General features: G+C 56.9%; 10 protein-coding genes across 10 annotated transcripts; 7 read left to right on the forward strand and 3 right to left on the reverse strand.

Annotated features, from left to right (window-relative positions):
• Nucleotides 1-163: 163 nt before the first annotated feature.
• Nucleotides 164-2,637, forward strand: SODALDRAFT_301693 (hypothetical protein). The gene is made up of 2 exons (XM_028608908.1): nucleotides 164-489; nucleotides 579-2,637. Exon 2 carries the CDS (start codon nucleotides 637-639, stop codon nucleotides 2,257-2,259), a length of 1,623 nt encoding a protein of 540 aa, XP_028462894.1. The 5' UTR covers nucleotides 164-489; nucleotides 579-636; the 3' UTR covers nucleotides 2,260-2,637.
• A 905-nt stretch (nucleotides 2,638-3,542) lies between these two features.
• On the forward strand, nucleotides 3,543-4,231 carry SODALDRAFT_77534 (hypothetical protein). Its single transcript, XM_028615674.1, has 2 exons — nucleotides 3,543-3,814; nucleotides 3,913-4,231. The coding sequence occupies exons 1-2, from the start codon at nucleotides 3,631-3,633 to the stop codon at nucleotides 4,122-4,124; spliced, it is 396 nt and encodes a 131-aa protein (XP_028462895.1). The 5' UTR covers nucleotides 3,543-3,630; the 3' UTR covers nucleotides 4,125-4,231.
• Nucleotides 4,165-6,289, forward strand: SODALDRAFT_77564 (alpha/beta-hydrolase). The gene has a single exon (XM_028615676.1). It carries the CDS (start codon nucleotides 4,338-4,340, stop codon nucleotides 6,087-6,089), a length of 1,752 nt encoding a protein of 583 aa, XP_028462896.1. The 5' UTR covers nucleotides 4,165-4,337; the 3' UTR covers nucleotides 6,090-6,289.
• SODALDRAFT_77547 (hypothetical protein) lies at nucleotides 6,290-7,837 on the forward strand. Its single transcript, XM_028615675.1, has 4 exons — nucleotides 6,290-6,752; nucleotides 6,883-6,948; nucleotides 7,042-7,392; nucleotides 7,490-7,837. Exons 1-4 carry the CDS (start codon nucleotides 6,489-6,491, stop codon nucleotides 7,631-7,633), a joined length of 825 nt encoding a protein of 274 aa, XP_028462897.1. The 5' UTR covers nucleotides 6,290-6,488; the 3' UTR covers nucleotides 7,634-7,837.
• Nucleotides 7,838-9,054: 1,217 nt separating this feature from the next.
• SODALDRAFT_77582 (Zn-dependent exopeptidase) lies at nucleotides 9,055-11,862 on the forward strand. The gene is made up of 5 exons (XM_028615677.1): nucleotides 9,055-9,149; nucleotides 9,227-9,652; nucleotides 9,707-9,951; nucleotides 10,060-10,265; nucleotides 10,331-11,862. The coding sequence occupies exons 2-5, from the start codon at nucleotides 9,395-9,397 to the stop codon at nucleotides 11,779-11,781; spliced, it is 2,160 nt and encodes a 719-aa protein (XP_028462898.1). The 5' UTR covers nucleotides 9,055-9,149; nucleotides 9,227-9,394; the 3' UTR covers nucleotides 11,782-11,862.
• Nucleotides 11,863-11,876: 14 nt separating this feature from the next.
• On the reverse strand, nucleotides 11,877-14,826 carry SODALDRAFT_353492 (urea active transporter). The gene is made up of 5 exons (XM_028613649.1): nucleotides 14,464-14,826; nucleotides 14,101-14,313; nucleotides 13,392-14,021; nucleotides 13,104-13,302; nucleotides 11,877-13,035 (listed from the first exon to the last, which is right to left on the reverse strand). The coding sequence occupies exons 1-5, from the start codon at nucleotides 14,496-14,498 to the stop codon at nucleotides 12,022-12,024; spliced, it is 2,091 nt and encodes a 696-aa protein (XP_028462899.1). The 5' UTR covers nucleotides 14,499-14,826; the 3' UTR covers nucleotides 11,877-12,021.
• A 2,312-nt stretch (nucleotides 14,827-17,138) lies between these two features.
• SODALDRAFT_346625 (hypothetical protein) lies at nucleotides 17,139-18,622 on the reverse strand (the record flags this gene model as incomplete). Its single annotated transcript, XM_028613258.1, has 5 exons — nucleotides 17,139-17,353; nucleotides 17,480-17,756; nucleotides 17,864-17,941; nucleotides 18,060-18,117; nucleotides 18,177-18,622. The coding sequence occupies 5 exons, from the start codon at nucleotides 18,620-18,622 to the stop codon at nucleotides 17,139-17,141; spliced, it is 1,074 nt and encodes a 357-aa protein (XP_028462900.1).
• Nucleotides 18,623-19,587: 965 nt separating this feature from the next.
• SODALDRAFT_329280 (DAO-domain-containing protein) lies at nucleotides 19,588-21,568 on the reverse strand. Its single transcript, XM_028610892.1, has one exon. The coding sequence runs from the start codon at nucleotides 21,299-21,301 to the stop codon at nucleotides 19,694-19,696; it is 1,608 nt and encodes a 535-aa protein (XP_028462901.1). The 5' UTR covers nucleotides 21,302-21,568; the 3' UTR covers nucleotides 19,588-19,693.
• An 819-nt stretch (nucleotides 21,569-22,387) lies between these two features.
• Nucleotides 22,388-23,419, forward strand: SODALDRAFT_77671 (hypothetical protein). The gene is made up of 2 exons (XM_028615678.1): nucleotides 22,388-22,955; nucleotides 23,071-23,419. The coding sequence occupies exons 1-2, from the start codon at nucleotides 22,618-22,620 to the stop codon at nucleotides 23,195-23,197; spliced, it is 465 nt and encodes a 154-aa protein (XP_028462902.1). The 5' UTR covers nucleotides 22,388-22,617; the 3' UTR covers nucleotides 23,198-23,419.
• On the forward strand, nucleotides 23,420-24,998 carry SODALDRAFT_77672 (hypothetical protein). Its single transcript, XM_028615679.1, has 2 exons — nucleotides 23,420-24,745; nucleotides 24,808-24,998. Exons 1-2 carry the CDS (start codon nucleotides 23,641-23,643, stop codon nucleotides 24,837-24,839), a joined length of 1,137 nt encoding a protein of 378 aa, XP_028462903.1. The 5' UTR covers nucleotides 23,420-23,640; the 3' UTR covers nucleotides 24,840-24,998.
• Nucleotides 24,999-25,046: the final 48 nt, after the last annotated feature.

Here is a 25,046-nt window from a genome sequence, read left to right on the forward strand (position 1 = left end):
GCCTGAGATCCGAGGCTTTGAACATTTGCCACGCACCGTAACAGCCACAGTGGCCATAACCGGAACTGGGGCTTGTTGCCTAGAGCACGTGACTTCGCACTTTCCACGCGCCCGCGGCCCAACCTTTTTGCCCCTCCGCTTTGTCTTTATTATGGGGGGGCCAAAGTCCTCTCGGGTCGCGTCCTTTCATGACACTGAAGCATTCCACACACATCGCGCGCAAAACGAGCTTCTTTGTCTCTCAAATTAGACGACGCGTTCAAAGACGGCACACGACCCGTCTACTATAACGGGCGCGCGCGTCTCTCCTTGATTCTATTCTGGTCATCGACAATCATCTCCATTGCCCGACCACATCGACACCACATATCGTCTTATTTAACGCGCCGTTGGGGCGCGTCTTACCATCAAGCAGAAGCGATCTATATCCCGTGGCGCCCTTCATTCCCGCAACAACAGACAGCCCGTAACATGCTTGTGGTAGAGTAAGTACGCCAGACACCGTCTTCAGCAACCCATGGTGGCGCTCCGTTGCCTAGCCTGCATGACTGACCGACTGCTGACACCGTCGCGTACAGTAGCCTGCGGAATACCCATAGCTTCTTTCGTCGCTTCTACGGCAGCTCTTCGAGAGCCATGCCACCCGACATGCAGTCCGAAGAGTCTAGTGACGTCGATATCAATTCAACGCCCGAGTCGGCGGTATCCGCCACACCAGCGACCTCGTCCCCAGAGGCCACGACACCAACGCAAGCTCCCCCGTCCCCATCTCGCTCTCCAACTCCCTCACCATCACCTCCTCGGTCCCTTCCCACTTGTCGACCATCTCCGAGTCGTCCGAGACGATGCGCACGGCGTAGGGTCTATCGTGCCGAGGAAGGCTCCCTCTACGACCTCATGCGACAAAATGCGGGCGAGTCGCTTTTCGTTCGCCCGCTCTGCTGGACCGATCTGCACTCCCGCGTTTTGGGGATCCGGTTCGTCGAAAAACCGGCGGACGACGTCCCTCATGTCGCCCAAGGATCCCACAAGGCGTCTCCCCGCGCACAACGGCTCTGCGAAGAACTCACACGCCTCGAATTCCCCGAGTTTGGGAGGATGTACGCCACCGACCACATTCGGGAAGTCATCGAGACGCTGTACCCTGCTTCGAGGCTCACGTCCGCTCCGCCCAGAGACATGATGGACCTCCCGCTCTATTTTGGCGGTCGCCCCTATCCCAACGTCTGTCGCGTCCAGCTCGCGTGGAACTGCTTGCCTCTGGACGGCGGCGAGGCAGCAGTCGACTCCTTCCGTACCGTCTCGACCTGCCCGGCCGACCCGGCCCTGTCCGGCATGACGGGGAGCCAGCCGGCGGCCGCCCAGCGACACCCCACGGTGGCGTACATGAGCCGGCGGTTCATCTACGGCTCGCGGTCCGCCATGTTCCGCATCGCGCCCGCCCCGGGTGGCTCGATGAACGTGCCGGTGGAGAGCCTCTGCGCGCTGCGCATCAACCGGCTGGTCCCGTCCGTCCGAGACGAAGAGGCGATCTTCGGGGCCGTCTTCCTCGCGATGGCCCAGGCCCGCTTCTACCCTAACGTGCCGCTTGTCTGGCGCCGAAACCACGCCCTGCGCACCCCGCCGTCGAGCCCGGAGACGGCCCCCGAGTTCCACGACGTCAAGGTGCATCTCGTCACCAACGACGACGCGGGTGGCCATTTCACCGTGTATACCGCGGTAGTGACGGCCGCGTTCCTGCAGAGGTTCCACGAGCCGACCAAAGCACCGCGTCCGCGCGGGGGGGCCGCCGCCGGTGGGGAAGCAGCTACCACGCCGGAGTTGGACCGGGGTATGCGGATCGAGTACACCCGCGTGCCCTTCTGGCCGGTCCTCGGGCTGAAGGAGAGGTTGGGGAAGGCGCTGGGCAGAGACCTGGTGGGCGACTTTGACGAGCAGAACATTGACATGTTGGGGTCGCGCAAGCGCAAGTGGACGGACATGTCTTTCCAGCGGGAGATCCTGGCCCAGCGCGTGAATGGCGGCGGTTTCGATGACGAGGGCGAGGAGACGTCGTCGGATGAACCTGTCTCGGAAGATCCCAAGGGCGTGGGCGGCAACCCCGCACGACGTCGGCGTCGGGACGCCGTGAACGAGGAAGACGGGGATACGGAATCTCCCACGCCGCCCAAGAAGGCACGGCGGGATGGACCGCGGTATGACGCGGAAGCGAGCCGGCCGGGCGAGAGGGGAGAGGTGCCGGCTTCCATACTGGCCTGACGAGAGAGGATGTCACGATGGGCTTTAAAACTACGACAAGGATATGCTACGAGGGAACGACAACCAGGGGGGAACAAAACAACACGTCAATGGCGCAAATAGGTGTTCAAAGGGCGCGGCATTCACGAGCATAGACGATGTGATGCAATGCATCGGACTCGGAACAGTGGCCAACGAAACTTTTGATGGGCGCGAATCTCGGTGCCAGGGCATTGGGAAAGGGGATGATTTGGCTTCTTTTGGCATGACTAGCGACTAGGAGGGATTCTATACTTTTACTTGCCGATTTCTTTAGATCTGTGTCTTCTTGAAGGCAATGATGGATGGCTACTTGTTATAACTTGTAGGAAATCACGACGATATGTTGAGTGACCGGACAAGCGGAAGAATGGGAATGATTTCTTTTCCATCCATATTCCATTTTGTCCCTCGCCCTTCTTCCTCCGTCCCGCCTCTGAGCTTCTTTCACATGCTTTTATCGGCAAAAGTCATGTTGTTTAATATTTCTGTTGACATGGAGAAACTCGCTCGTTCTGGGGAAAAGCCGACCATTTACACCCCCCTGTGGACTCGATCCCCGATTTGGGGCTTCGTCCGACGGGCGGTTCGTCACGCGGGCCACCACGCTTTTGCCAAGTTGGGCCGTTTTCCCATCCCAATTGGCTGACCAGGGAAGACCTCGTAGAGATGCTGTGCTACACTACAGCGAGATGCTCGCGGTCTGACTTGGCTGTGGTCCAAAGTCGTCGATTTCTTTTTTCTCCCATACTGGTCCATGATCCATCCTTATATGGGCTCAACGACAAAGCGTAACAGCACCCTGGACTTCCCGTCTTGATTTGTTATGTTTGGCTGTTATTTGTGATTCTTTCTTCCTTTGGTGTCTAAACACCAAGACTCACTTGTACTTCCACCAACCCATCGCATCACCGCAGCTTCAGAGCTAGCCCCTATATTCCCCGTAACCCCTGTAACAGCTCGACGCAATCACAAAGCTACGGAATCAAGGTCCGCTATCAAAATGATCCCCCGCATCGACTAAATCAAACGTGGTGTAGTAATTACTGTAAGTGGGTGCAAAGGATGCCGATCGAGTGATCAACTTACATGATCTACCCCCTTGTCGAACCTAACCCCGCCAACCTCGTTCTCTCGGCGCTTTCCTTTTCTTCTTTCTTTTTACAATGGCGTGATAGGGAGAGTTCATGACCCGCCTTAGCCTACAACGTACTGTTGAGCTGTTCTATACCTTACGTCGTATCTATCTACCTTAGTATCCCGTCGCCCCCCCCCCGGTCACGAGTCCCGTCATACCTCGGCTCAGCGACCTTATAACCCCAAATTCCCTTCAAATTTCTGCTCGTTTTCAACATGTGCTTTCTCCCATGTGCCTTCACCGCCATCATATTGCTTTCGAGAATGTTATACCACCATGACTGGATCTTACAGGTTACATCGCTCCCCGGACCCCCGGACTTCCCTGATCTCTCAACCATCATCCCCAGATGCTCCCGCCTCTCCCCCGTGGGGAAATACGACCAGTCCCCGGACTATGGTACGGAGGGCATTCCCAGATGAGGATCTTTGACCGGCCTCGTGTCTAGCTGGACATTGGCATCCGTACATGTAGTTAACACAAATGTCTGTCAACAGCTTCGAGCTCGACTTGGTACGCATTCCGGACTTTGAAGTTTGTTTCCTCCTCCTCGAAGATCGGAATCTGCCCCGCATCGAACCGCGTCGAACACCCGGCTTGCAGTCTTCTCTTCAAGGATTGCCGTTATTTACCACAGGAACAGGGAGCCGGGATGATGGTCCACATGGCTGCTCTGTCGGAGACTCATGAGTATATAAAGGTCACGTAGAGAACTGATCTGCAAGAAATATTATCTCGTTCCAGTCTTACGAGCCTGTGTTCAGACGGACCACAGCGGACACAGAGCTTCCATCTGATCCGTGCCGTTATAGCGGCTTTGAAATACGGGCTGCTGTCTGTCCGGCTCTGTCTCGCTCTGTCTGGCTCTGTCCCCCCTCCCATCTGCACTCCATCTTGCTTCATCTCTCCCCCAACCGCCACCATGAAGCTTGGCCTCTTCCCCCTGGCCGCCGGGCTCCTCGCCCAACTCAGCTCCGTCCAAGCCGTCCCCGCCACGCCGCCCAACCTCGAGGCTCGATTCACCAAGGTCACCGTCACGTCGCCCGCAGGGTCCGTCATCGGCCGTTCCCTCGCCGGCATCGAGACCTTCGCCGGCATCCCCTTCGCCGAACCGCCCGTCGGCCCCCTCCGCCTCCGCCCGCCCATCCGTCTCAACAGCACGCTGGACCGCTTCGACGCCACGGGCATCGCCGCCGCCTGTCCGCAGATGTTCCTCTCCACCGACGCGAAGAACACCCTCCTCGACGTCCTGGGCGACCTTCTCACCCTGCCCCTCTTCCAGGTCGTCAACGGCAGGGAGGACTGCCTGACGGTCACAGTGCAGAGACCCGCCGGGGTACCCGCCGACGCGAAGCTCCCCGTCCTCGTCTGGATCTTCGGCGGCGGGTTTCAGCTGGGGTCGTCGTCCATGTACGACGCCACGGGCCTGCTGAGCAACGCGAAGAACACGGGCCAGCCGTTCGTCTTCGTGGCGATCAACTACCGCGTGGGCGGGTTCGGGTTCCTCCCCGGCGCGGAAGTGCTGGCGGACGGCGCGGCGAACCTCGGGCTCCGCGACCAGCGCATGGCGCTGGAATGGGTCGCCGACAACGTCGCGTCCTTTGGCGGCGACCCGGGGAAGGTGACCATCTGGGGGGAGAGCGCGGGGGCGATTTCCGTGCTGGACATGATGGTGGCGTACGACGGCGACAACACGTACAAGGGGCGCCCCTTGTTCAGGGGCGCCATCATGAACTCGGGCTCCATCGTGCCGACGCAGGACGTGGACGCGCCGAAAGCGCAGGCCGTGTACGACCTGGTCGCCTCCAAGGCCGGGTGCGCCGGGGCGCCGGATTCGCTGGCCTGCCTGCGCAACCTCGACTACGAGACGTTCCTGCGCGCCGCCAACTCCGTGCCGGGGATCGTGTCCTACCACTCGGTCGCGCTGTCCTACCTGCCGCGCCCGGACGGGGACATCCTGACCAAGAGCCCCGACCTCCTCGTCGCGGAGGGCAGGTACGCGGCGGTGCCGATGATCAGCGGCAACCAGGAGGACGAGGGGACGCTCTTCGCGCTGTTCCAGCGCAACGTCGCCACGTCGTCGCAGCTCGTCGGGTACCTCTCGGACCTGTTCTTCCACGGGGCGTCGAGGAAGGACCTGACGGATCTGGTGGCGACGTATTCGTGGCGCCCGAGCCGGGGGTCGCCCTTCCGCACGGGGGTTCTGAACGTTCTGTATCCCGGGTTCAAGCGCAACGCGGCCGTCCTGGGCGACTTGGTCTTCACGCTGACGAGGCGCGTGTTCCTCAAGGCGGCCAAGACGGCGAACCCGTCCGTCAAGGCGTGGTCGTACCTTGCGAGCTATAACCAGGGGTTGCCGTTCCTGGGCACGTTCCATGGGTCGGACCTCTTGCAGGTCTTCTATGGCGTGTTGCCCAACTACGCGAGCCGGGCGATCCAGACGTATTACTTTAACTTTGTGCACAACTTGGACCCGAACGTCGGGGTCCGTGGTTTCCCGGCGTGGCCTGAGTGGCGGCCGGAGAGACCCAGGTTGGCTTGGTTCTTTAACGATCGGTCTGACGTTTTGGATGACAATTTCAGGCAGAAGAGCTGTGATTTTATAGAATCGAATGTCAGGTCATTGCATTTCCGGGATGAGGAGGGGAACACTCAGCCGCGATGGGGTTTGTGAGGGAGTTGTAAGATGGACATGATGGATATATACATGAATGGATGAATGGATGAGTAGATGAACGATGAGTAGATGAACGGATGAATGAATATATGTTATGGCCATGCTGAAGCTCGGGGATTGCTCCTGTCGCCGTACTTATATTTGGGCCTTTTGTTTTTTGAAATAAACAGAACAGACACTGTTGGGAGTGGTTCTGAGATGTTGCCTTTGCCGGCACTGGGGGCTGTGATCAGGATTCAGGCGGCCCGATCGACAGCGGCGTCGGCATCGGCATCGGCCTCGGCATCGGTATCGGCAACGTGTCAGCTTTAATTTGCTCCTGCGGGATTTAGGTAAGCGGATCCTTCGTTCGAATCACACGTGATGTCTCCGTTTGCTTTCCATGGGTGAAAAGCAATGCGACGAACATCCTCATCGCTTCAGGGTCCTTGTCCCCTTGTCCAAATGGTTCCAACAAGACAAGTAACCAGTTGTGCTTGGCCGATGAACGGAGCAACGGCTGTCAACATGAAGTGCCATCTCATGCCCTGGGACCCAGAATCGGACGAGCACGTGGAGAGGCTGATCCAACAGAGGATCGCGTGCGGGTGGAATGCCGAGAGGGTGGCCTCGGAGTGGAAGGACGAGCAGTTGGCAGGCCAAAAGAGCATTTTCTGGATTGTAAGCCCCCCCCCCCTCTTGGCTACAGTAACCCGACCACTTGTCCTAGTGTCTTCCCCGGGGTTCTGGTCGGGTCGTCGTTCCATATTTTCGACATTCTCATCAAACGTGCGTTTTGGTTTTGCGGCAGGTCCTCTCGCCCGATGATCCAGACTTCGACACCCGGTTGAGTAGGCATATTGCCAAGTATCCGAGCGTGAGTGGTCACTGGCGGTGACATGCGAATCTTCCTCTCCCCCCCCCCTTTCCATGTTGAACGGAAACTTAAAGGCGTACTACGTGCCAACAGGAGAAGCTCCCCCTGAAGGACACAGGCCAGAGTACGTTCGTCCCTCGGACCGCTCGTGAGCCCAAGCTGGCCTCGTTCGTCCCCGTCGGCCACATCTCCCTCGCCAAGGACGACCCGGCTGCAAGGGACCTCGACCTCGACCTGCCGTCGGCCGGCGTGATGTGGATCAAGGCCATGTACGTGTCCGACGCGCTGCAGAACGGCGGGCTGGGACGAGCGGCCATGGACGCCGCAGAGGGCATGGCTAGCAGACCGCCTCTGAACGCGCGGGTTCTCGTCCTGGACACGGTGCAGAAGGACGACCAGCTGCGAGAGGATTACGCCCTTGCCATGTACGGTCGGGTGGCCAAGGTGAGAGTGACAGAACAACGATGCATGCCTAGGCCTATGCATGCCTATGCCTGTTCGGAGACGAAGGGAAACCAGACTAATCAGGGCGGTTTCGTAGATGTCAAACGAGGAATGGTATGCTCGGAGAGGCTATCGGGTTTTGAAAGTCGTGCCGGGCTATTATGGCGATGTGCCTGATCGATATGGGCGTCATTGGATGGAGATCAGGACGACCTTTATGTGTAGGGACCTGGGGTCGTGAGGTTGTGTTAGATGCGTACGAAGTAAATCATGTCTGGTAGAGACGATGGGAAGGCCCTGGAAGGACTCTCAGAGTCTCAGCGTTGCATGACCACATGATTCCGGGGCGCTCGGCCGTGATTATGGAATTCTTCTTCGTCCGTCCGTCCTAGTCTCTCGTCTTCGCTACGGCCGAGCGTGCTTCGTGTCGTGCTCTCTCTGTATTAGTACAGTTCACAACTGCCAAACTGATGACGGGATCCGAGGGGCAATGACGAACGACCCCACCCTCCATTGACAGTTCATGCCTTCGATGTCAAGGGATCGTTCGAATTCATTCCTCTGCTTCAAATGCCCTCAATCAATCAGCCCATGAACGTGACCCAATCTTCGTCGCAGCTTCCTATTATGGCGTGCTGGCAGGGGTGTCATGCAGCTACGTTCCATGGAAGGGCTCGGTAACGGTTCGGTTCAGTTGTGGTTGGGCTCTTTTGCAGACCGGACGTTTGTTGGGTTCGTTGGTGTTTGTGAAGAATTCACGAGGACGTGGAAGCTCAAGACTGGAGGCCGTGGGGAAGAGGTATGAGCTTTCAACCAATCACAACTGACCGTCATTCGCACTATCCCGAGCCAGATGACGTTTAGAATGACTAAGAGCCTTGGTGCGGGGATGCATGTAAGTACCTTATGTAAGTGGGCAATCAAACAACCAATAGGAGATATCAATCACTTCAAGTACTCGTACTTTCCATACGAAGCCCTTTCGTACGAATTCAGGAGTGCCGAAGTAATCCATACGTACCAAGACACGGATCACGGCAGTTACTGCTAGCGACGGCTACCTTAGTGTGCGGGGAATAGCGGGTTTAGGGTTGATGACAAACCTGGAAAACGAAAACCCCACCACCCACATCTCCACCGCTTTCACCAGTCTTCGTCTCTTCTCCCTCCACCACCAACAACAGAGTGAGTCCGATCAACCGTCGGGCTCTCTTATTGTCGGCCTCTCGTCTGAGCTCCCCACCAGCTCCTCTCTCCTCTCGGTTCCCAATTACCCCACCAACGCGAACACGGATCGGGCAGGTCAAAAGTCGAGCTTGCTTCCCCATCGGCCCAGAATCGCAGAATCCAGAATCCAGCAGCCACAGCTCTCGGGTCCCGCATGCCGGCCTTTGTTGAACCCTTGTCCTACTCAACGAGCTTCCTTAAACGGCCGCTATCGACGAGTGTGCCAAGCCTTTGGTTACTCGTGCCTATGACGACACAAACAATTGCCGGTAGCTCTAGGAAGTCGAATCCACCTCTCACTTCCCCGGAATACAGCTTCTGGTGAAGACAAATCAGAAGCCTCACAGAGAGAGGGCGAGGAGAAGTCGCACGCAGCCTCAGCAGCTGGGGGGACACCCATAATGCAATCAGTTACCCGGCTTCCAAGGCCGAAGGTCTGGGAATCTGGATGGCCACACGAATTGACCCATTGACCCATTGACCCATTGACCGGATGTTCGTGCGAGCTTACAACGTACTCCGTCCCCTCGGTATGTCACCCCCGAATCAATCACATCACTGGCCAGTGACCACATCCTTGTCGTTCAGCGTCTCATACCATTGGCAGGTATTCACACACAAATGCGTCAAATATATATGTCGGCGGTCGACCATCTGGTCCTTGGTCCCTCGTCCTTTGTCCTTTCTCCCCCCACCCACATCCTCTCGCCCTCGCCTGGCAGGATACATCTTCTTGACGATACTCGAGTCGAGTTAGGGGTCGAACAAATCACCAATGCGTACCACCCAGGTCTCTGCCCTCCTGGGTCTCGCGGCCGGCGCTGCCGCTTGCGCTCCCGACTTCAACAGTCTCCTCAAGCGCACTCACCGCCAGCCGCTCTCCCTTGCCAAGCGTGACGAACAGTGGCCGCCTGTGCTGTCCGAGCACGAGGCTATCCTCGTCAACAGCTTTGACAACATCACCATCGACCAGTGGAGTTACTACTATGGTCGTCAGGATAAGCTGGCCGGCTTCGGCAAGGAAGCCGCTGAGGTGAGCTGTCCTTGGTTTCCTTTATTCTTCCTTCACAGCTAACACCTTTCGCAGTGGACTCGTGACCAGTGGGCCGCCAACGGCTTCGACGCCCACCTCAACGAATACAACGTCTTCCTCCGCTATCCCATTTCCACCTCCTTGACCTTCACCGACGCCGAGGGTAACACCTCCGAGGTCAACATCAAGGAGGACGTTCTCGAGGAGGACGAGGTCACTGGCTGGGACGCCGTCAGCCAGCAGACCTTCCTCGGCTATGCTGCTGGTGGTTCGGCCAGCGCCGAATACGTCTATGCCGGGTAAGCCTCTTTCTTCCTTAACCTCACATTCACCGCTGTTTCGATCATGATTCCTGCTGTCATGACGAACTCACCGGGTTGATATTTTCAGCTAACATGACTTGATAGCCGTGGCTCAATCGACGATTTCCAAGCTCTCGTCGACCTCGGCGTTTCCGTCGAGGGCAAGATCGCTCTGATTCGCTATGGCGGACTCTTCCGCGGTCTCAAGGTCAAGAACGCCCAGGACTTTGGCGCCATTGGTGCCGTCATCTTCCTCGACCCTGGCGATGACGGTGAAGTCACCGTAGCGAATGGCTATGCTGCCTATCCCGGTACGTGGAACTTTTTCAATGATCCCCAGACATCGCCTTCGCTAACCAGCCGCCCCCCTTCGCAGATGGACCTGCGAGAAACCCAAACGCTCAGCAGAAGGGGTCGACTCTCTTCCTCTCCACTCGCCCCGGAGATCCCACCACCCCTGGTTATCCCTCGCACAAGGATGCTCCCCGTGCCGACATCTCGGACGTCATCTCCCGCATCCCCGCCATTCCCATCTCCTATGGCGCCGCCGAGCCCCTCCTGCAGGCCCTCCAAGGCCATGGCGTCTCGGGCGAGCAAGTCAACCGCACCAACTGGGTGGGCGGCCTGGACGCCGGCTACTTCACCGGCCCCGCTCCCGGTGTCAAGCTCAATCTCGACACCGAAGTCGAAGACGCCTTCAAGGATGTGCACAACGTCATTGGCTGGATCAACGGCACCGAGTCGGACGAGACCATCTTCATCGGCAACCACAGAGACACTTGGATGATCGGCGGCAACGGCGACCCCAACAGCGGCTCTGCCGTCCTGATCGAGTTCACCAAGGCCCTCAACCACCTCCGCACCACCACCGGATGGCAGCCCAAGAGAAACATCGCTCTGGGCTCGTGGGACGCCGAGGAATGGGGCCTGATTGGTTCCACCGAATGGGTCGAGGAGCACGATGTCTGGCTGACCGAGAACCTCGTGGCCTACCTGAACCTGGACGTCGCCGTCAGCGGTCCTCGGCCCAACCTGGGCGGCACCCCGGAGCTGCACAAGCTCGCGACCGAAACCATGAAGAAGGTGATCCACCCCAGCTTCGGCGCCTTCAACCAGACCCTCTACTCCGCCTGGGAGGAGGCCTCGGGCGGCCTCGTCGGCGTCCTCGGCTCGGGCTCGGACTACACGCCCTTCCTCCACCGCGGCGTCAGCTCCCTGGACATCGGCTCGAGCGGCGGCCGCACAGACCCCATCTGGCACTACCACTCCAACTACGACACCTACCACTGGATGGCCACCTGGGGCGACCCGGGCTTCCACCTGCACGCGTCGCAGGGCCAGTACCTGGCTCTGCTGGTCTACCACCTCGCCACCGACGACATCCTCCCCATCGACGTGCCCAACTACGCCGTCGAGCTGCGCGCCTACTACGACGACCTGGCCGAGTACGCCGCCGAGCAGGGCGCCGACCTCGACCTCTCCGAGCTGGACGCCGCCATCGAGCACTTCCGCCGGAGCGCCGACGAGGCGAAAGCCCTCGAGCGCCTCGCCGTCTCCCGCGGGGACGAGGACCTCAAGAAGGTCGTGAACCGCAAGTACCGCGATTTCCAGCGCGGCTTCATCTCGCAGGGGGGTCTCCCCGACCGCGAGTTTTACAGGCACGTCGTCACCGCCCCGGGTCTCGATACCGGGTACGCTGCTGTCACGTTCCCCGGCATCACTGAGGGGGTGCAGTATGCCGAGAATGGGGACTTTAGCGTCGCCCAGGAGTGGGTTGGTCGTACGGCGAGGGGTATTGTCGTCGCTGCCGACATCCTCAAGACGTAGGTAGGTAGGCAGGACGAGGGGCATGTCGTTGACTAAGTGCCATGTTTGGCCTGAATATAATCTGTACTAAAAGCTCGATTAAAGACTATAAAACGGTCGAGGTATCTTAAATATCAAATCTAGACGAATGAATCAACACCGAACGTCAAAGGACGAGAAAACATGAAGTCTATCATCCTTCCGAACCCCGGGGTATCCCGTACTTCTTCTCCTGCTTCAACTTCCCGGAGCCATCCTCCTTCAGTTCTTCTCTGCCACCTTCTCCGAGACTTCTCCCTCCGGAGGGGTCGCCTCACCCGGCATGCTCCTGCCATGCGTAACCTCAACAGCCCGCTTTCTACCCAAGCCGAGCAAGTCGGAGAACATGGCGCGCGTAGTCCGGGCAATGGTACTCCTCGACTCGAAGATGGGAAGGAAGATGACCATGCCGCTCGAGACGAACAGCCACAGGATCCCCACGACGACCCAGCCGGTGAAGAAGCCCTTGCTGAAGACGTACTCGGTGCCGTACATGGGCATGGGCCACATGATGAGGAAGCCGAGAGTGAGGCCGATGCAGAGGTACCGCGCGATCTTGGCCGCCTTGTCGAGCTTGGCCTTCTCGTCGGCAGCAGCAGCAGCAGCGGCGGTGGCAGGGGTAGATTCGGCGGCTTCGGTGGCGGCGCCGCGGCTATTTCCGGGGACGAGTTCCAGGTCGACGTGGGCCGAGTCGGCAATGTCGTGGTCGTCGACCTTGCGGATCTCGAGCATGGACTGCCAGTCGTACTTTTGCGGCTTGAAGGGCGGGAGGTAGGTGAGGATCGGGACGAACACCAGGGGGGAGAGCAGGGCGACGATGTTGCCGACCAGCATCGGGGTGTTGGAGCCCGTGGTGCCGACGGAGAACTCGCCGTAGGTGACGTGGGTGGTGACGAGCCAGCCGATCAGGGAGCAGGTCAGGCCGAGGATGGGGGCGAAGGTGGCGGCGGCCCAGGACTGGCCCGACCAGGTGAGGGTCAGGGTGGCGGGGACGACGGCGGAGGAGATGATGACGCCCATGAGGAGGTAGAGGTAGCCCATGGAGACGCCGATGTAGTAGAGGGCGGTGGAGAAGCCGGCCATGAAGAGGGCGAAGATGGTCATGCCGATGTAGTTGGTGCGCATGAGCTGCTGGCCGGTGGCGGCGGGGTTAATGTAGGTCTTGTAGATGTCGTAGGTGCAGATGGACGAGATGGCGATCAGCTGGGAGGAGTAGGTGCTCATAATGGCCATGAACTAAGAAGTGTTAGGGGTTTGTTTTCTATGATGTGGAAATCAACAACATCAAGGGGGGGTGGACGTACTGCAAGGAAGAGCGTGGCCACAGCACCGCCCGTACCGAGCAATGCGACGGCGGCGTTGGGAAGCACGAGACCAGCGGTGACATCGGCATCGGGCATACGGTCAGGGAAGGAAGGGAAGACGTCGTAGCGCTCGAGAGCAAGGGCAGCAAGACCCATGGTGGTAGCGGTGAGCCAGGGAACAGCGAACCAAGAGATGCCACTATTGGAACAGTCAGTCGATGATTCCATGAACACGGAACGTCGGAAGGGTTGCGCAGGGGGGGGGGGGGGGGCAAATTTGCAACTCACCCCATGATATAGCCGGGCAGAGCATGCACAGGAGAAGCAGAAATGGCCTTGTTATAGTAGCTGTTGTCAAGGAAAACGGTACCAAAGTTGCCGACAATGTTGATAATGAAGAACTCGGCACCGCCCTGAGAGCGCATGGTGAGGTAGCTGCCCCCAGCATTACCATCCACGGGACGCTCCTTAGCGATATCGGTCAAGATATCATAGACGGCAGCAGGAGAACCAAGGATGTTATTCGTGGTGTAGACGGTAAAGGCAAAGACGAAGATGATAATCAGGATGACGAGAGCGTTAAAGTAGTCGGTGATAAAGGTGGCCTTGATACCGCCGAAGAGGGTGTAGACGACGACGCCGAGGGGGAAGAGGAACACGGTGGCGGCGGTCGGGACGCCGGTGAGGTGCTCGACTACGGCGGCACCACCGGTGAGGAGCATAGACGTCACCAGGATATTGGTGAAGCAGCAGAAGACGATGAAGACGGAGTGGGTGACGGCGCCGTAGCGGGCCTTGACGACTTCCAGGAAGGTGTGGGCGTTGGGGGCCCTGCGCTTCAGCTCAATGGCGAGGGTGGCGAAGAGGACGATCTGGACGGTAGCACCGGAGGCGTACCAGAATGGACCGGAGACACCACTGATGTGTTTGTTAGGGTTTTTTTTTTCTTCTGTCCGTTTTCTGTTTGTCCGCACGTATGACAGAACGGTCAACTTACTATCGGTAGGCGACACCGGAGCTCTGCAGGAGGGTGGCAGCCCATGTCCATGTGGAGACGACGGAGGAGGCGACGAGACCTGATTTCAAGGTGCGACCGGCGGTGGTAAACATTTCGGAGGTTTGCAGTTCATAGTTGTAGCGCTTGAGACACCATGTGATGACGATCATGAAGAGGGCGAAGAGGAAACCTAGGCCGAGAATGAGGCCGTAGCTGGAAGAGAGGTAAGGGTTAGTCGGACGTTTTCTCGTTGCGTTCATGTTGTGACTACATGTAGGAAGTCGAAAGCCTCGAGACTTCAACGTCTTCCTGGTTGCCGTCGAGGGCGAGACAGACAGGCGAGAGAGGAATGGAATGTCTTACCCCACGCCCAAAGGAAGGATGGGATCCGAAGCCATGGCGGGCAAGAGAGCTCAACTATCGCGAGGTCGCAGTACGCTGTGCTCCTTTTCGGATGTGGGTGGTTGTCAAGGGGGGAAAGGCTGGGTGATTACTGATGTATGTACGTGTGCTGTAGGTGACCAAGAAGCAAGGATAAAGCCGAGCCCAACTTCCAAGCTTCAGGGATTCGGCCACGCTTTTGTTGTTTCACTTGAGAGAACACAGACAAGGAAACAGAGACACACCGGAGAGGGCATCTAGGGAAATAAATAGATATGCTTCATGATCACGGCCAAGGAGCAAGAGTCAGTCCTTATTCCAAACACGGCAAGCCATCGACGAGTGCTGCATCGTTTTGGGCTGTGGGGAACAAGAAATAAGCCGTGTCCCGGGAAGAGCCGTTCTGTCACAATGTTTATTGGCTGAAGGACTGGGCAAAATGGAGACGAGAAAGACGGCAACGGTAAGAAATCGGAGAAAGAATGATAATGCAAACGCGGGTTCGAGGACGCGAGAGCCACAGTCGGGTTTCCAAAGGCCCAGCCAGGGTGCCATGTTGCCAATGAGAGGTGGGGATTCGGGGGAGGGGAGGCCAAGGGGTCGTCGGAGAGATAAGGCTGACTGTGACAAACAAGGTTGCGTCAAGGAACGTCTGGGATAGTTAGCACGTACGGTACGGACAATGGGGCGCATGAGGCTGCTGCGAGTCGGGACAGGGTTGGGTCCGTCGTTGCGGGTGCGTGGGGAGTCTGGGGACTAAGGGCGGGAGGTGGGAACCGTGGGATTGTACATAGTGGGGGGAAATAAGCATCTCTTGACGCCTATCGCCCTATGTGTGCAGCCTATGCAGAGGCAGTTGATTGATTAGTGGCCGAAGCCGGTGATGGGAGTGTGGCCGTATGGTGGTTGATGAGTGGTTGGGGTCTGGCTGCGGTTGTTCTGCCGCGATAGCAGACCGAAGTCGGGGCCCTCGGGGGAGGTCCGAGTCCCATTCTCAGCAGTGGCGATTGGTGGATGTCAAGACAACACTGAATCGTCCAAAAATTTATTACGGCATTTTGAAAACCAAGTTGACTGTCTGAGGTCCTGGTGTTTTGTTATCGGAGAGTTCGAAATAAAGATTGGGGCGGCCGAAGCACCGGGACGGGTCCGGGAGTTACCACGCGATAAGAGGTTGAAAGAAGAACTCTGATTGGTCGTGTGCGTAGAAGCCGAAGATTGACACGGACCCCAAGCCAGGGGTGTCTTATCAGTGTCCAATCACAGCGCGCCATTTCCCAATGCGATGGAGCTAAAATACTCCACACATGTACCTGTCCCATCCAAAATACCACCATTATCTCGCCTACCCCAAAAATTGACATCAAATCGAGAAACGTAAGAATGGCGTCGGTATAGGACTGGGCGATAATGGATTTCCTCGAACTCGTCGTGATTGATATTGCAAAAGCATGCATTGCTGTACGAGTGATGTAAGATGAGTGATGTAAGATGCGCACAACCAACCTACGTTGTACTCTCCTTCGCTATGTCCGTCACACTACCCAGGGTGAATATTGGAACCGTTTTGACATTAGAGACATTTGCGCCCGGCTTTTCTTTTGGTATGTAAATAGAAATGTGAATGAGACATTGCTAGGTATGTGAACTACCGGGATGTATTATTCCGTCCCCCGACCGCCGACCGTCGACTAACGATCCCCACTTCTCGGGACCCACACAGAAGCCCCGGCTGCCGGAACTATGTTGTATTGCCGCAGTGCCGCCTTCAAATCTCCTACTTTGTAATTACTGAGAACCTCCATCACCACATTAACATTCAAAATTTATTCCAGTTCCAAATCACGGATCTCTCCGAGATGTCAAGTGATAGCCCCACGTTCCGAATCCAGACTCAAGCATATGACTTCGATGTTGTTTCGAACATGATAACAAGGAGTCAAGGACACCAACGAGTCAACGACACTGAGGCATGCATCAATCTCAGCCACCAACTCCCGAGAATCACCCAATATTGTCAGCACAGGTATGGAGAATCCCGAACCCACTCCCCCTACTCAGATCTTGCAGATAGTCCCACGTCGCACAGTCGCACTTCACTTGCAGCAACCAGAGCACTGGAACGGTGAACTCCCCAGCCCCCACCCCAATGCACGACAAACTGAGACAACGAGGGTTGCTCCATTATACAAGCTCGTCTTGACTCTTGATCCTGGCTAGCCAGACCGGGAAGGATTTACACTTTCACGGGCCACACTGCCAATGCTGCACATGTACACAAAGTCTCTGACATGATGCGGAGGCGGCACAGTCTGTCGGTCTCGACTAGATGCAAAGACAGCCACGTGCGTGTCTTGTCTATCTCCCAGTTGTCCACCCGTACGTCGTAGTCCAACGGGGTCCCTGCTCGTCCACCCCTCCCCGCCAACGAAAGTGGGGTCGCGGGTGTATGTACGTTGTAAGTCTGGACCGTTTCCAACGTCGAGCTGCGGGATACATGACACAGATAGATATAGGAGGTACACCGTACGCACCCTCGCAAAAGACAGGAAGACGGATATTAATATCACTTGAATGGGTTTATGAGATAAGACGCTCGCTATATTTACATTTGATACTATATGAGGAGGCCATGTCAGATGCATCAACCATCTCGTCTACAACTTCGAAGACAAGCCCTTGGCATGGCGCTCGACAAACTCCACAAGCCGGCTAAAATACTGCTTGCTCGCGTCGAGGGTAGGGAACCCGTAGAACCCATGAGGCACGCCCTTGTATACGTGAAGCGTTGTGGGGACGCCGTGGGCCTTCAGCGCCTCTGCGTACGCGATGCCCTCGTCGCGAAGGGGGTCCAGGCCCGCCACTTGCACCACTACAAATCCGTCGTGTTAGCACCGCCATCAATGACATCCAAAAGAAGGGGCGAGGAAAGGAAAAGAAAGAAGGAGAAGAAAAAAAAAAGAAGGAGAAAAAAAAAAAAGCCTGCGGTAACACGTACTCGCTGGTGGAAGACCGCTCAGGTTCCTGGACAGCAGAGGCGAGTGGAGCACGTCCAGCTTGGTGTCTTTCCCCGTGTAGCAGTCCCAGAAGAACTCCATCTGCGCCGCGTTGACGAGGTCGGCGTCCTTGTTCTGGATGTAGCTGAGCAGCTCGTACTTTTCCGCGTCGGGCACCTTGTCGAAGAGCGCGGGGTGGCATGTGACCGGGATGCTGAGATGCTGGGCTACGATGCCGGTGATTCCGTCGTTTCTTGCGACGATGCTCAGAGCGGCGGACTGTTGGGAGATGTACGTTAGTCACGACACAAATATGGTAGCTACATGTATATAGTTGACACTAGGGCTCCAAGGTCCAAGGAGACGGGGTTCGCGAGTTCACGTACGAGGTTCCCTCCAGCACTACAGCCTCCCACGATGATCCTCTCGGGGTTGATTCCCAGCTTGCTGGCATGGGCCTTGCACTATCAGAAAGTCAGTCAAAGTCGTCCACAACACAAAAAGTTCAGAAACTTTTGCTCGCATATGGGGCGGATTGGGTGTAGCCTGTGAGGGAGTCAGAGTCTCAGAGACCGTACGTACCCATAGAAGACCGTCGACCGAGTCGTGCAGAGCGTAGGGGAACGGGAACTCCGGCGCCCTATACAGAGGGTCTGTTAGCAAGACCTGTCCTCACTTCACTTGGTAGACCGTACGAACATCCTGTAGTCGATGCTCACAACCACGACGTTGGTAAGGCCGGCGATATACCGGTTCTCGGCCTCGTCAATCTCGTGCGACCCAACCGTCCAGCCTCCGCCGTGCATCTTGTAAACGAGGGCGGCATTCTTCTGGGCCTTGAAGTTCTTGTAGATCTTGAGCTCCCGCTCCGCCCCGTCGCGCATCGGCACCTTGAGCCGCTCCAGGGAGATGTCCTTCCCCGGCTGGGGGCAGTCCTCGGGCACGGGGGGATCCTCGTTGAGGAACATGGCCTTGAACTGCTCCATCGGCATGTCCTTCGTCCAGCCCTCGAGCATCATCTTGGCCAGAGGGGGGCCGACCTTGGCGTATTCGGCGTCCATGTCGGAGTAGTGGCCATGTTTCGGGCCGGGCTTGAAGTTGGAGGGCACGGAGACGTACTCCAGCTTCGACCTGAGGTAGCCCATGGTTTCTGTTCGTTCGTTCGTGTCTGAGGAGAGGCGAGGTGAGATCGGCGGGTCGGGCGGTTTCCTGGGGAATCGCGGGTTTGCAGAACAGTCAGGGTAATGGGTAATGGAGGGAAAAGATGGTAAGGGCGTGGGAGTTTTGGTAATAATAAGGCGACTTTCAAGGGGACCGGGTTTTACGGACATGATTTTGCAGAAGGGAAACCTTTTCCGGTTCGCCTTAAGCGCCACCCACTTCCAACCCCCCGCCGCAACAACAACTAGACACACTAAATAACGAGTAGACCTACCCTAAATGCAGACTATTGAGTACATGTAATATCGGTTCCATCCATTCTTCCTCGTTAGCCAACAGGACATCTTCTCCGAACGTAGATCCGGGGCCCCGGGATCGGGACCCACTTACCATGCGAGAACCCCGTCCCGGCGTTCCGGTGTAGAATCGCACGGACGCCCACTAACAGTTCGGGAAACATTTCCGCGATGGTTCAGGATGAGAATAAAAGCCATGCGATGGATCATGGAACATGATCGAACGTGACAAACTAGCTTATAAGTTCTTGGGCTTGGCCTCGGTGACGCCCTCAACAACGAACTCTCCTGTCTCGCCTTCGGGCAGCCACGACGCCAGAACTTCCTTTCCATCAAACTGGGAGAATGACAAGACTTCAGGAGTTGAGTATAAGAGCGTCTTGGAGCCGAAACAAAAGTCAGTAACAATAATCTTGGACTGGTAGCCGCACCGTTGATCGTGATGGAACACCCGTGCTGAGGAATCGAGACTGCTGCATGGTTAGGCACATGTATTGTATCTATCATGCTGTGAGACCGACAGATCGCCTTTAAATATGCCGAATAGCCGGGGGACTCAGAAAGCTGTTGGTAGGGTAGGAAGTCAGGAGGATCTGCGTTGCTTGGCACAAAGGGACGCATTTCAAGGATGTTCATCTTTCCCATATAGACTTTCAGGGGCATCTGGAAAATATTCTCAAACGTCAAATACTTAACTCATGACACAGTAGTACATTGCCATATTAACACCAACAGGCAGCCAAACACACATCCGGTTCACTAAGCAGCCGGCAGATTGGCCTTCGCCGGACCATTAAGACACAGACCCGTCTCGGAGAACCTGCTCCCATGCACAGGACAGTCAAACGACCTCTCGGCCGGATTCCAGCACACAACACCCTTCATGTGAGGACACAGGGCGCTCATCTTGTGGACCTGGCCGTCATCATCCTTGTACACAGCAACAGGCTTAGAAAGAGCCAGGTTAAGCACCCCACCAGACCCGGGCACCAGGTCCTCAATGTCGGTGATATCCGACTGCGCCATGCGCTTATACTGCAAGTTGATCTGCACGTCATGCGAAATCATAGACGGCAGCGACTTGGCAATAGAAGCCATCCGGTTGGGCGCATACAGCTTGGCCCAGGGGTTCGCCTTGCCCTCGATCTCGTCAGCGAGGATACGACCCGCCAGCACGCCGTGCGTGAGCCCGTTGCCCGAGTCGCCCGTGACGACGTAGATGTTGTCGCAGCCCTGATTCCTGCCGATGAAGGCCATGTAATCGACCGGCTCGTAGATCTGGCCGCTCCACTTGTAGTCGACGGCGCCGGCGCGGGGGAACCGTTCCCGGACCCAGGTCTCCAGCTCCTCGAACCGGCCGGCGGGGCTCTCCTGGCCGACCTTGTGGTCGCAGCCACCAATAACAATATAATCGTCCTTGTCGTCGCAGGCGGTCAGGCGGACGTACTTGTACGCCTCGGCCGAGTCATAAATAAAACAATCCTCCACCGACCCCTTGGGGATCCGGATAGCGATAGCGTAGGTGCGGTAGTACTCCATCTCGGCGATGATGCTGAGTTTTTGCAGCGGGACGCAGGTGGCCTGGATAGCGTTGTGGCACTCGATGGTGCGCCCGTTCTCCGTCTTGACGGTGACAACTTTCCCCCCTGTTCCGAGCATACCCGAGCTCTGCTCCTCGACGGACGTCATCCTGGTGTGGGTGAAGCACTGAAAGTTGGGCTGTTGCGCGAGCCAGTTCAGGACGCCGGCGAGGTACATAGTGGGATGAACGGCGGCCTGGCCGTTAAAGACGGCACCGCCTCGCTGGTCCGGCTTGCCGTCCCAGCCCCTAACGGCCAGTTCGGGTCGGAACTCGACGTCCAAGCCGAGCTGCTTGGCCAGGGCAACTTCTTCCTGCAGCTCCTGCATGTCCTTGGCGTGGTTCGCGTCGTCGTCGCCGCGTTGGTACTGCGAGATCTCGTAGCCGGGGACGTGGCGGTACTCGCACTCGATCCCGAGCTTCTTGGCGACGTCGCCGACGTGGTTCAGGGCCCAGGTGTGGCTCTCGGCGGCGGCCCGGGCTCCGTGGCGGCCGTGCTTCTTCTCGATGGCGAGGTAGCCGTCGTCCAGGGCGTTGGAGAGGTGGGCGCTGGTGCGGCTGGATTCGCCCGAGATGGCGTCCCGGGCGTCGATCAGCACGACGTCTTTGCCGCGGGTGACCAGCTCGTAAGCGGCTGAGATGCCGGCTATTCCGGCGCCGACGATACAGATGTCGGTCTTGATGTCGGTCCTGAGGGCTTGGAATTGCGGTCTGTCGGCATACTTGTGTTTATGCACCCACACGGCATCGGTCCCTCCGGTGGTTTGCATGAAATGCCGTGACCCCATTGTGTAAGTGCGTATTTGAAGTTGAATTGGCTGTTTTATCGTGAGAGAACTCGGTGATTTTCGAAGCACGTTTGAACAGGGCACGAATAGTTGATATCGCATCCACATGAAGAGTGAAGAATCCGTGTAGTGGAAAAAATGGTAAGAAAGTTCGAGGGGTAGCCTGAGACCCAGGACACTTTGATGGAGGAAGGTTACGAGTGCGACTGCGATGGAAGGAGGCGTGAGAAGATGGGGGTAGCACCTTTTTCCGCAGCGATGAGCTCCATACCTAGGTGAGGTAAGTGAGGTAAGTGATGATCATTACGATGTATCGATGATGTAATGCGGTCTCGAAGAAGGCTCGTGATTAGATTCAATCCGTATTTTGTTTGTCTAGGAATTGGGACTTTCAACCAATAGGTCAGAAGTGTTTCGGAATTAGGTACCTTATACACGTGTAAAGCGTGTTGATATATGCATTATTATGAGTACGTTATGTCTTGCTACGCTGCTCTAGCGGTCGGGGGGTTGGTATAGGGATAAGGTCTGGTCACAAATAGGGGAACAGGGAATAGTACGGAGTTGTAAAAGGGGGGAAATAATAACAATATTACATGTAATCATAATAATGAAGAAAAGAAAGAAAGCAAAGAAAAAAAAGAAAAAAAAGACCGATGTCAAAGGAGAATACAAAAACAGACAAGTACAACGGATTCCTTATGATCTTGCCCGTTTGACTCGATATAGGGGCCAGTGGCCACATGCACTTAATGTATCGCGTCAATCTTCCTCCCGACTCACCGGGCGCAGAGAATTGTCCCTACCATTCGCTCCCCACGCCAGTAAGGAATCAAATCGGCACTTGGAAAGCTGGGACACCTACCTAGCTCTGGCTTCATTCGAGGACCAAAACTATTCTTAGCAATGGGGTGCCCGGAACAGTTCCGCCCAACCCCGATCGGACTCCACTCTTTCCCCGCGGGATCCATACCGGCACGACCGATTGGCTACCGGTCCTTCTCCGATAACGGTCGGAACTTGGAGCCCACAGAGCAAATCCCCCGAATATATACAAGTTTCCTCCTTTCCTCTAAAGGGTTTTGAGCTTTGTTTCCACTTGATGCGTCTTCTTCCTGATTTACGAGCCTCTCCCAGTTCATTCCAACCGTGATGGTGAGAAATTGAAAAGCCACTCGCTCGCGCCATCCATCACGTGGCCCCTGCGGACTGCGGTCTCAAGTCTACACTCACCACAGTCACGACTCACCACCGTCGGGCCTCCGACTCTTCGATTTCCCCTTCTCATCTGGAATCTTTCTACCGAAACAGCTACAATGAGGCTTATAGCAGCCTTCCTTTTCACCTCCCTGCTTCCCGGGGCCCTGGCCCTTCCACAGGCCCAGCCCGTCGATGCCCGAGCACTGAGGAACACAATGGAAGAAACCGACCTGCTCCTCTTCGACACGTCCATCGACAGTTTCCGTGTCCACATGCGACACGAAGATCCTCCCGAGTTTGACTGGTCTACGCCGGGCTGCGGCCACATTGAGGATCATCCGTACATCTTCAGACATGCATGTATGCGATGGCAGTGGGGTGTCCAGCAGTACGTCGCTCAGGGACGTTTGACGGAGGAGGCTAGGAGGCGGCTGGACGATCAGTACGAGAAGGAGTGAGTTTTTTGCTTGAATTCCCCTCCGTCCTTTTCTTTCCCCTTTATCTTTTCCCCCTTTCACAGTGTTTGCTGTTTTGTTGGGTACATGTACTAATGAAAGGGTGCAACGCAGTGTTCGTCGCAAATGCTACAACATGATTCCCATCGAATCTTGCCAAGACGACATGGAGGCTTGGCCTGAATATTTCCGGGCTGCAGAAGTAGACTTTATCATGGGATCAGGTGGGAAGAAAAATTAGACAGCGTTGTAATTATTGCATGCATATATTGTATTGTACTGTGTCGCGGTGTCGACAAACTAGACTAGAGGGGCTTGAAGTACCATCATAGACCAGGTACGGAGCGTACGGAGCATAAGGTAAGGTTCGGTGAGGTACCACGAGTGACCGACCGTGGCCGAGGCCGACCGTGGGGTGGTTCGGTGAGTCGGTGAGTCGGTGAGTCTGTGAGTCGGTGACGTCGAACCACGCGCTCTGACGCAACGATAACGATAACGAGTTGCACCACCGACTATTCCCCCTATTAATTTTCGCACCTTCATCTTTTAATGGCTTGATTTCTCACTCAAGCTGCGACGTTAACTCCGCCAGTGCTTGAAGCTGGGACGATCCCGACCGATATTCCAATTTACCACGTTCCTCACAGTCTATCTGAGCCCCTGAACCCCTGAACCCCTGACGACATGCCCGCGCCGCGACCTCCTCTTCCCCCCGACCGTCTAGCCGCCTTCACCAAGGCCATGCAACAAGTCTACAGGTTCCCCATCCCCGAAGACAACATCCCGGCCGAGGCACTAGGACACGCATCATCTTCCAGCCCCTGGACCCCTCCCCCCGCATCCGCAGGTCACAAGGGCCGCTACCTCTGGACAGACGCCTTCGGCCTCGTCAACTTCCTGACCCTCCATCGCCTGACAGGAGCATCCGACTACTTCAACTACGCCACGACCCTCGCACACACAGTACACGACGTCCTAGGCCGCACGCGCGACGGTTCCGCCCGTCTCCCCGGCGCCTCCGACACGGACCCGCTCGGCGGCGGCCTACGGATCGGCAAAGAAGACGCCTCCGGCCCAGACGGCGACGGCCAATACCACCACTACCTGTCCCTGTGGATGTTCGCCCTGAACCGGCTCGCGGTGGCGTCGCGCCGGGAGCGGCGACACGGCGACGCTTTGAAGTGGAACGGATATGCGGTCCGACTCATGCAAGCGGTGCATCCGGCCTTTGTCTACGACAGGCAGAAGCCGAGGCCGCGGATGTACTGGAAGGTGAGTACCGGGTTGGAGCGGCCGCTGGTTACGAGCGAGGGGAATCTGGATCCCGTGGATGGGCTTGTTGTCTGCAAGGTGTTGAGGGACTTTGCGCGCCAAGATGACCAGGAGAGCGACGTCCTCCGGGAGGAGATGCGGGATTATGAGAGGATTGTCTCGGTCAAGTGGGAGGGATATGGGAGCCGTGACCCGCTGGATCTGGGCATGACTCTCTGGACGGCGCACTTGTACGGCGGTCGGGAGACGTGGGCTAGGGGTCTGCTGGAGCGGGCTGAGAGGGATTTGAAGAAGCTCTTGGCTGCGGGCTACTTTGGTCAGACCATTCGGACTCGACTTGCCTTTCGCGAGTTTGGGACCGTGCTGGGCATCCGATGTGCGTTTGTTCGTGAGCCCGACTGGCAAAGCACGGCCGATAAGATCCTCGAAACCTGGGAGAGGGCTGGCGTCGAACCGGGCATGGAGGATCTCAGGCCTATTACACTGGTTATGTATGCGGCTGCAATTGAACCCGGAGGTAAGTATATGGTCTGGCTGTTATTTCTCTCACCATCGCCCCAGTGACTGACAGTCGTGCAGCTTTCAGGCGGGGGTGGCTGGAGGAGTCTTGACTTTTGGCATTTGCTTGACGGGACCACACCACCTGGCCCATGGTCGCCTCCCGGAGACTGAATGTTAACAACGTATTGTTTGGCCTGGCTGGCTATCCAACAACGGAACCGCGCCATATCTCCTCGAGTTTGGGAATTTCAAAGTTTGAAAGGATGCTGAACACGAGACAGCCGTCACCCACGATGGACTTGATGCCACTTACACTA

Source organism: Sodiomyces alkalinus, assembly GCF_003711515.1.
Source record: "Sodiomyces alkalinus F11 unplaced genomic scaffold SODALscaffold_12, whole genome shotgun sequence".
Lineage (NCBI taxonomy): Eukaryota > Fungi > Ascomycota > Sordariomycetes > Glomerellales > Plectosphaerellaceae > Sodiomyces > Sodiomyces alkalinus.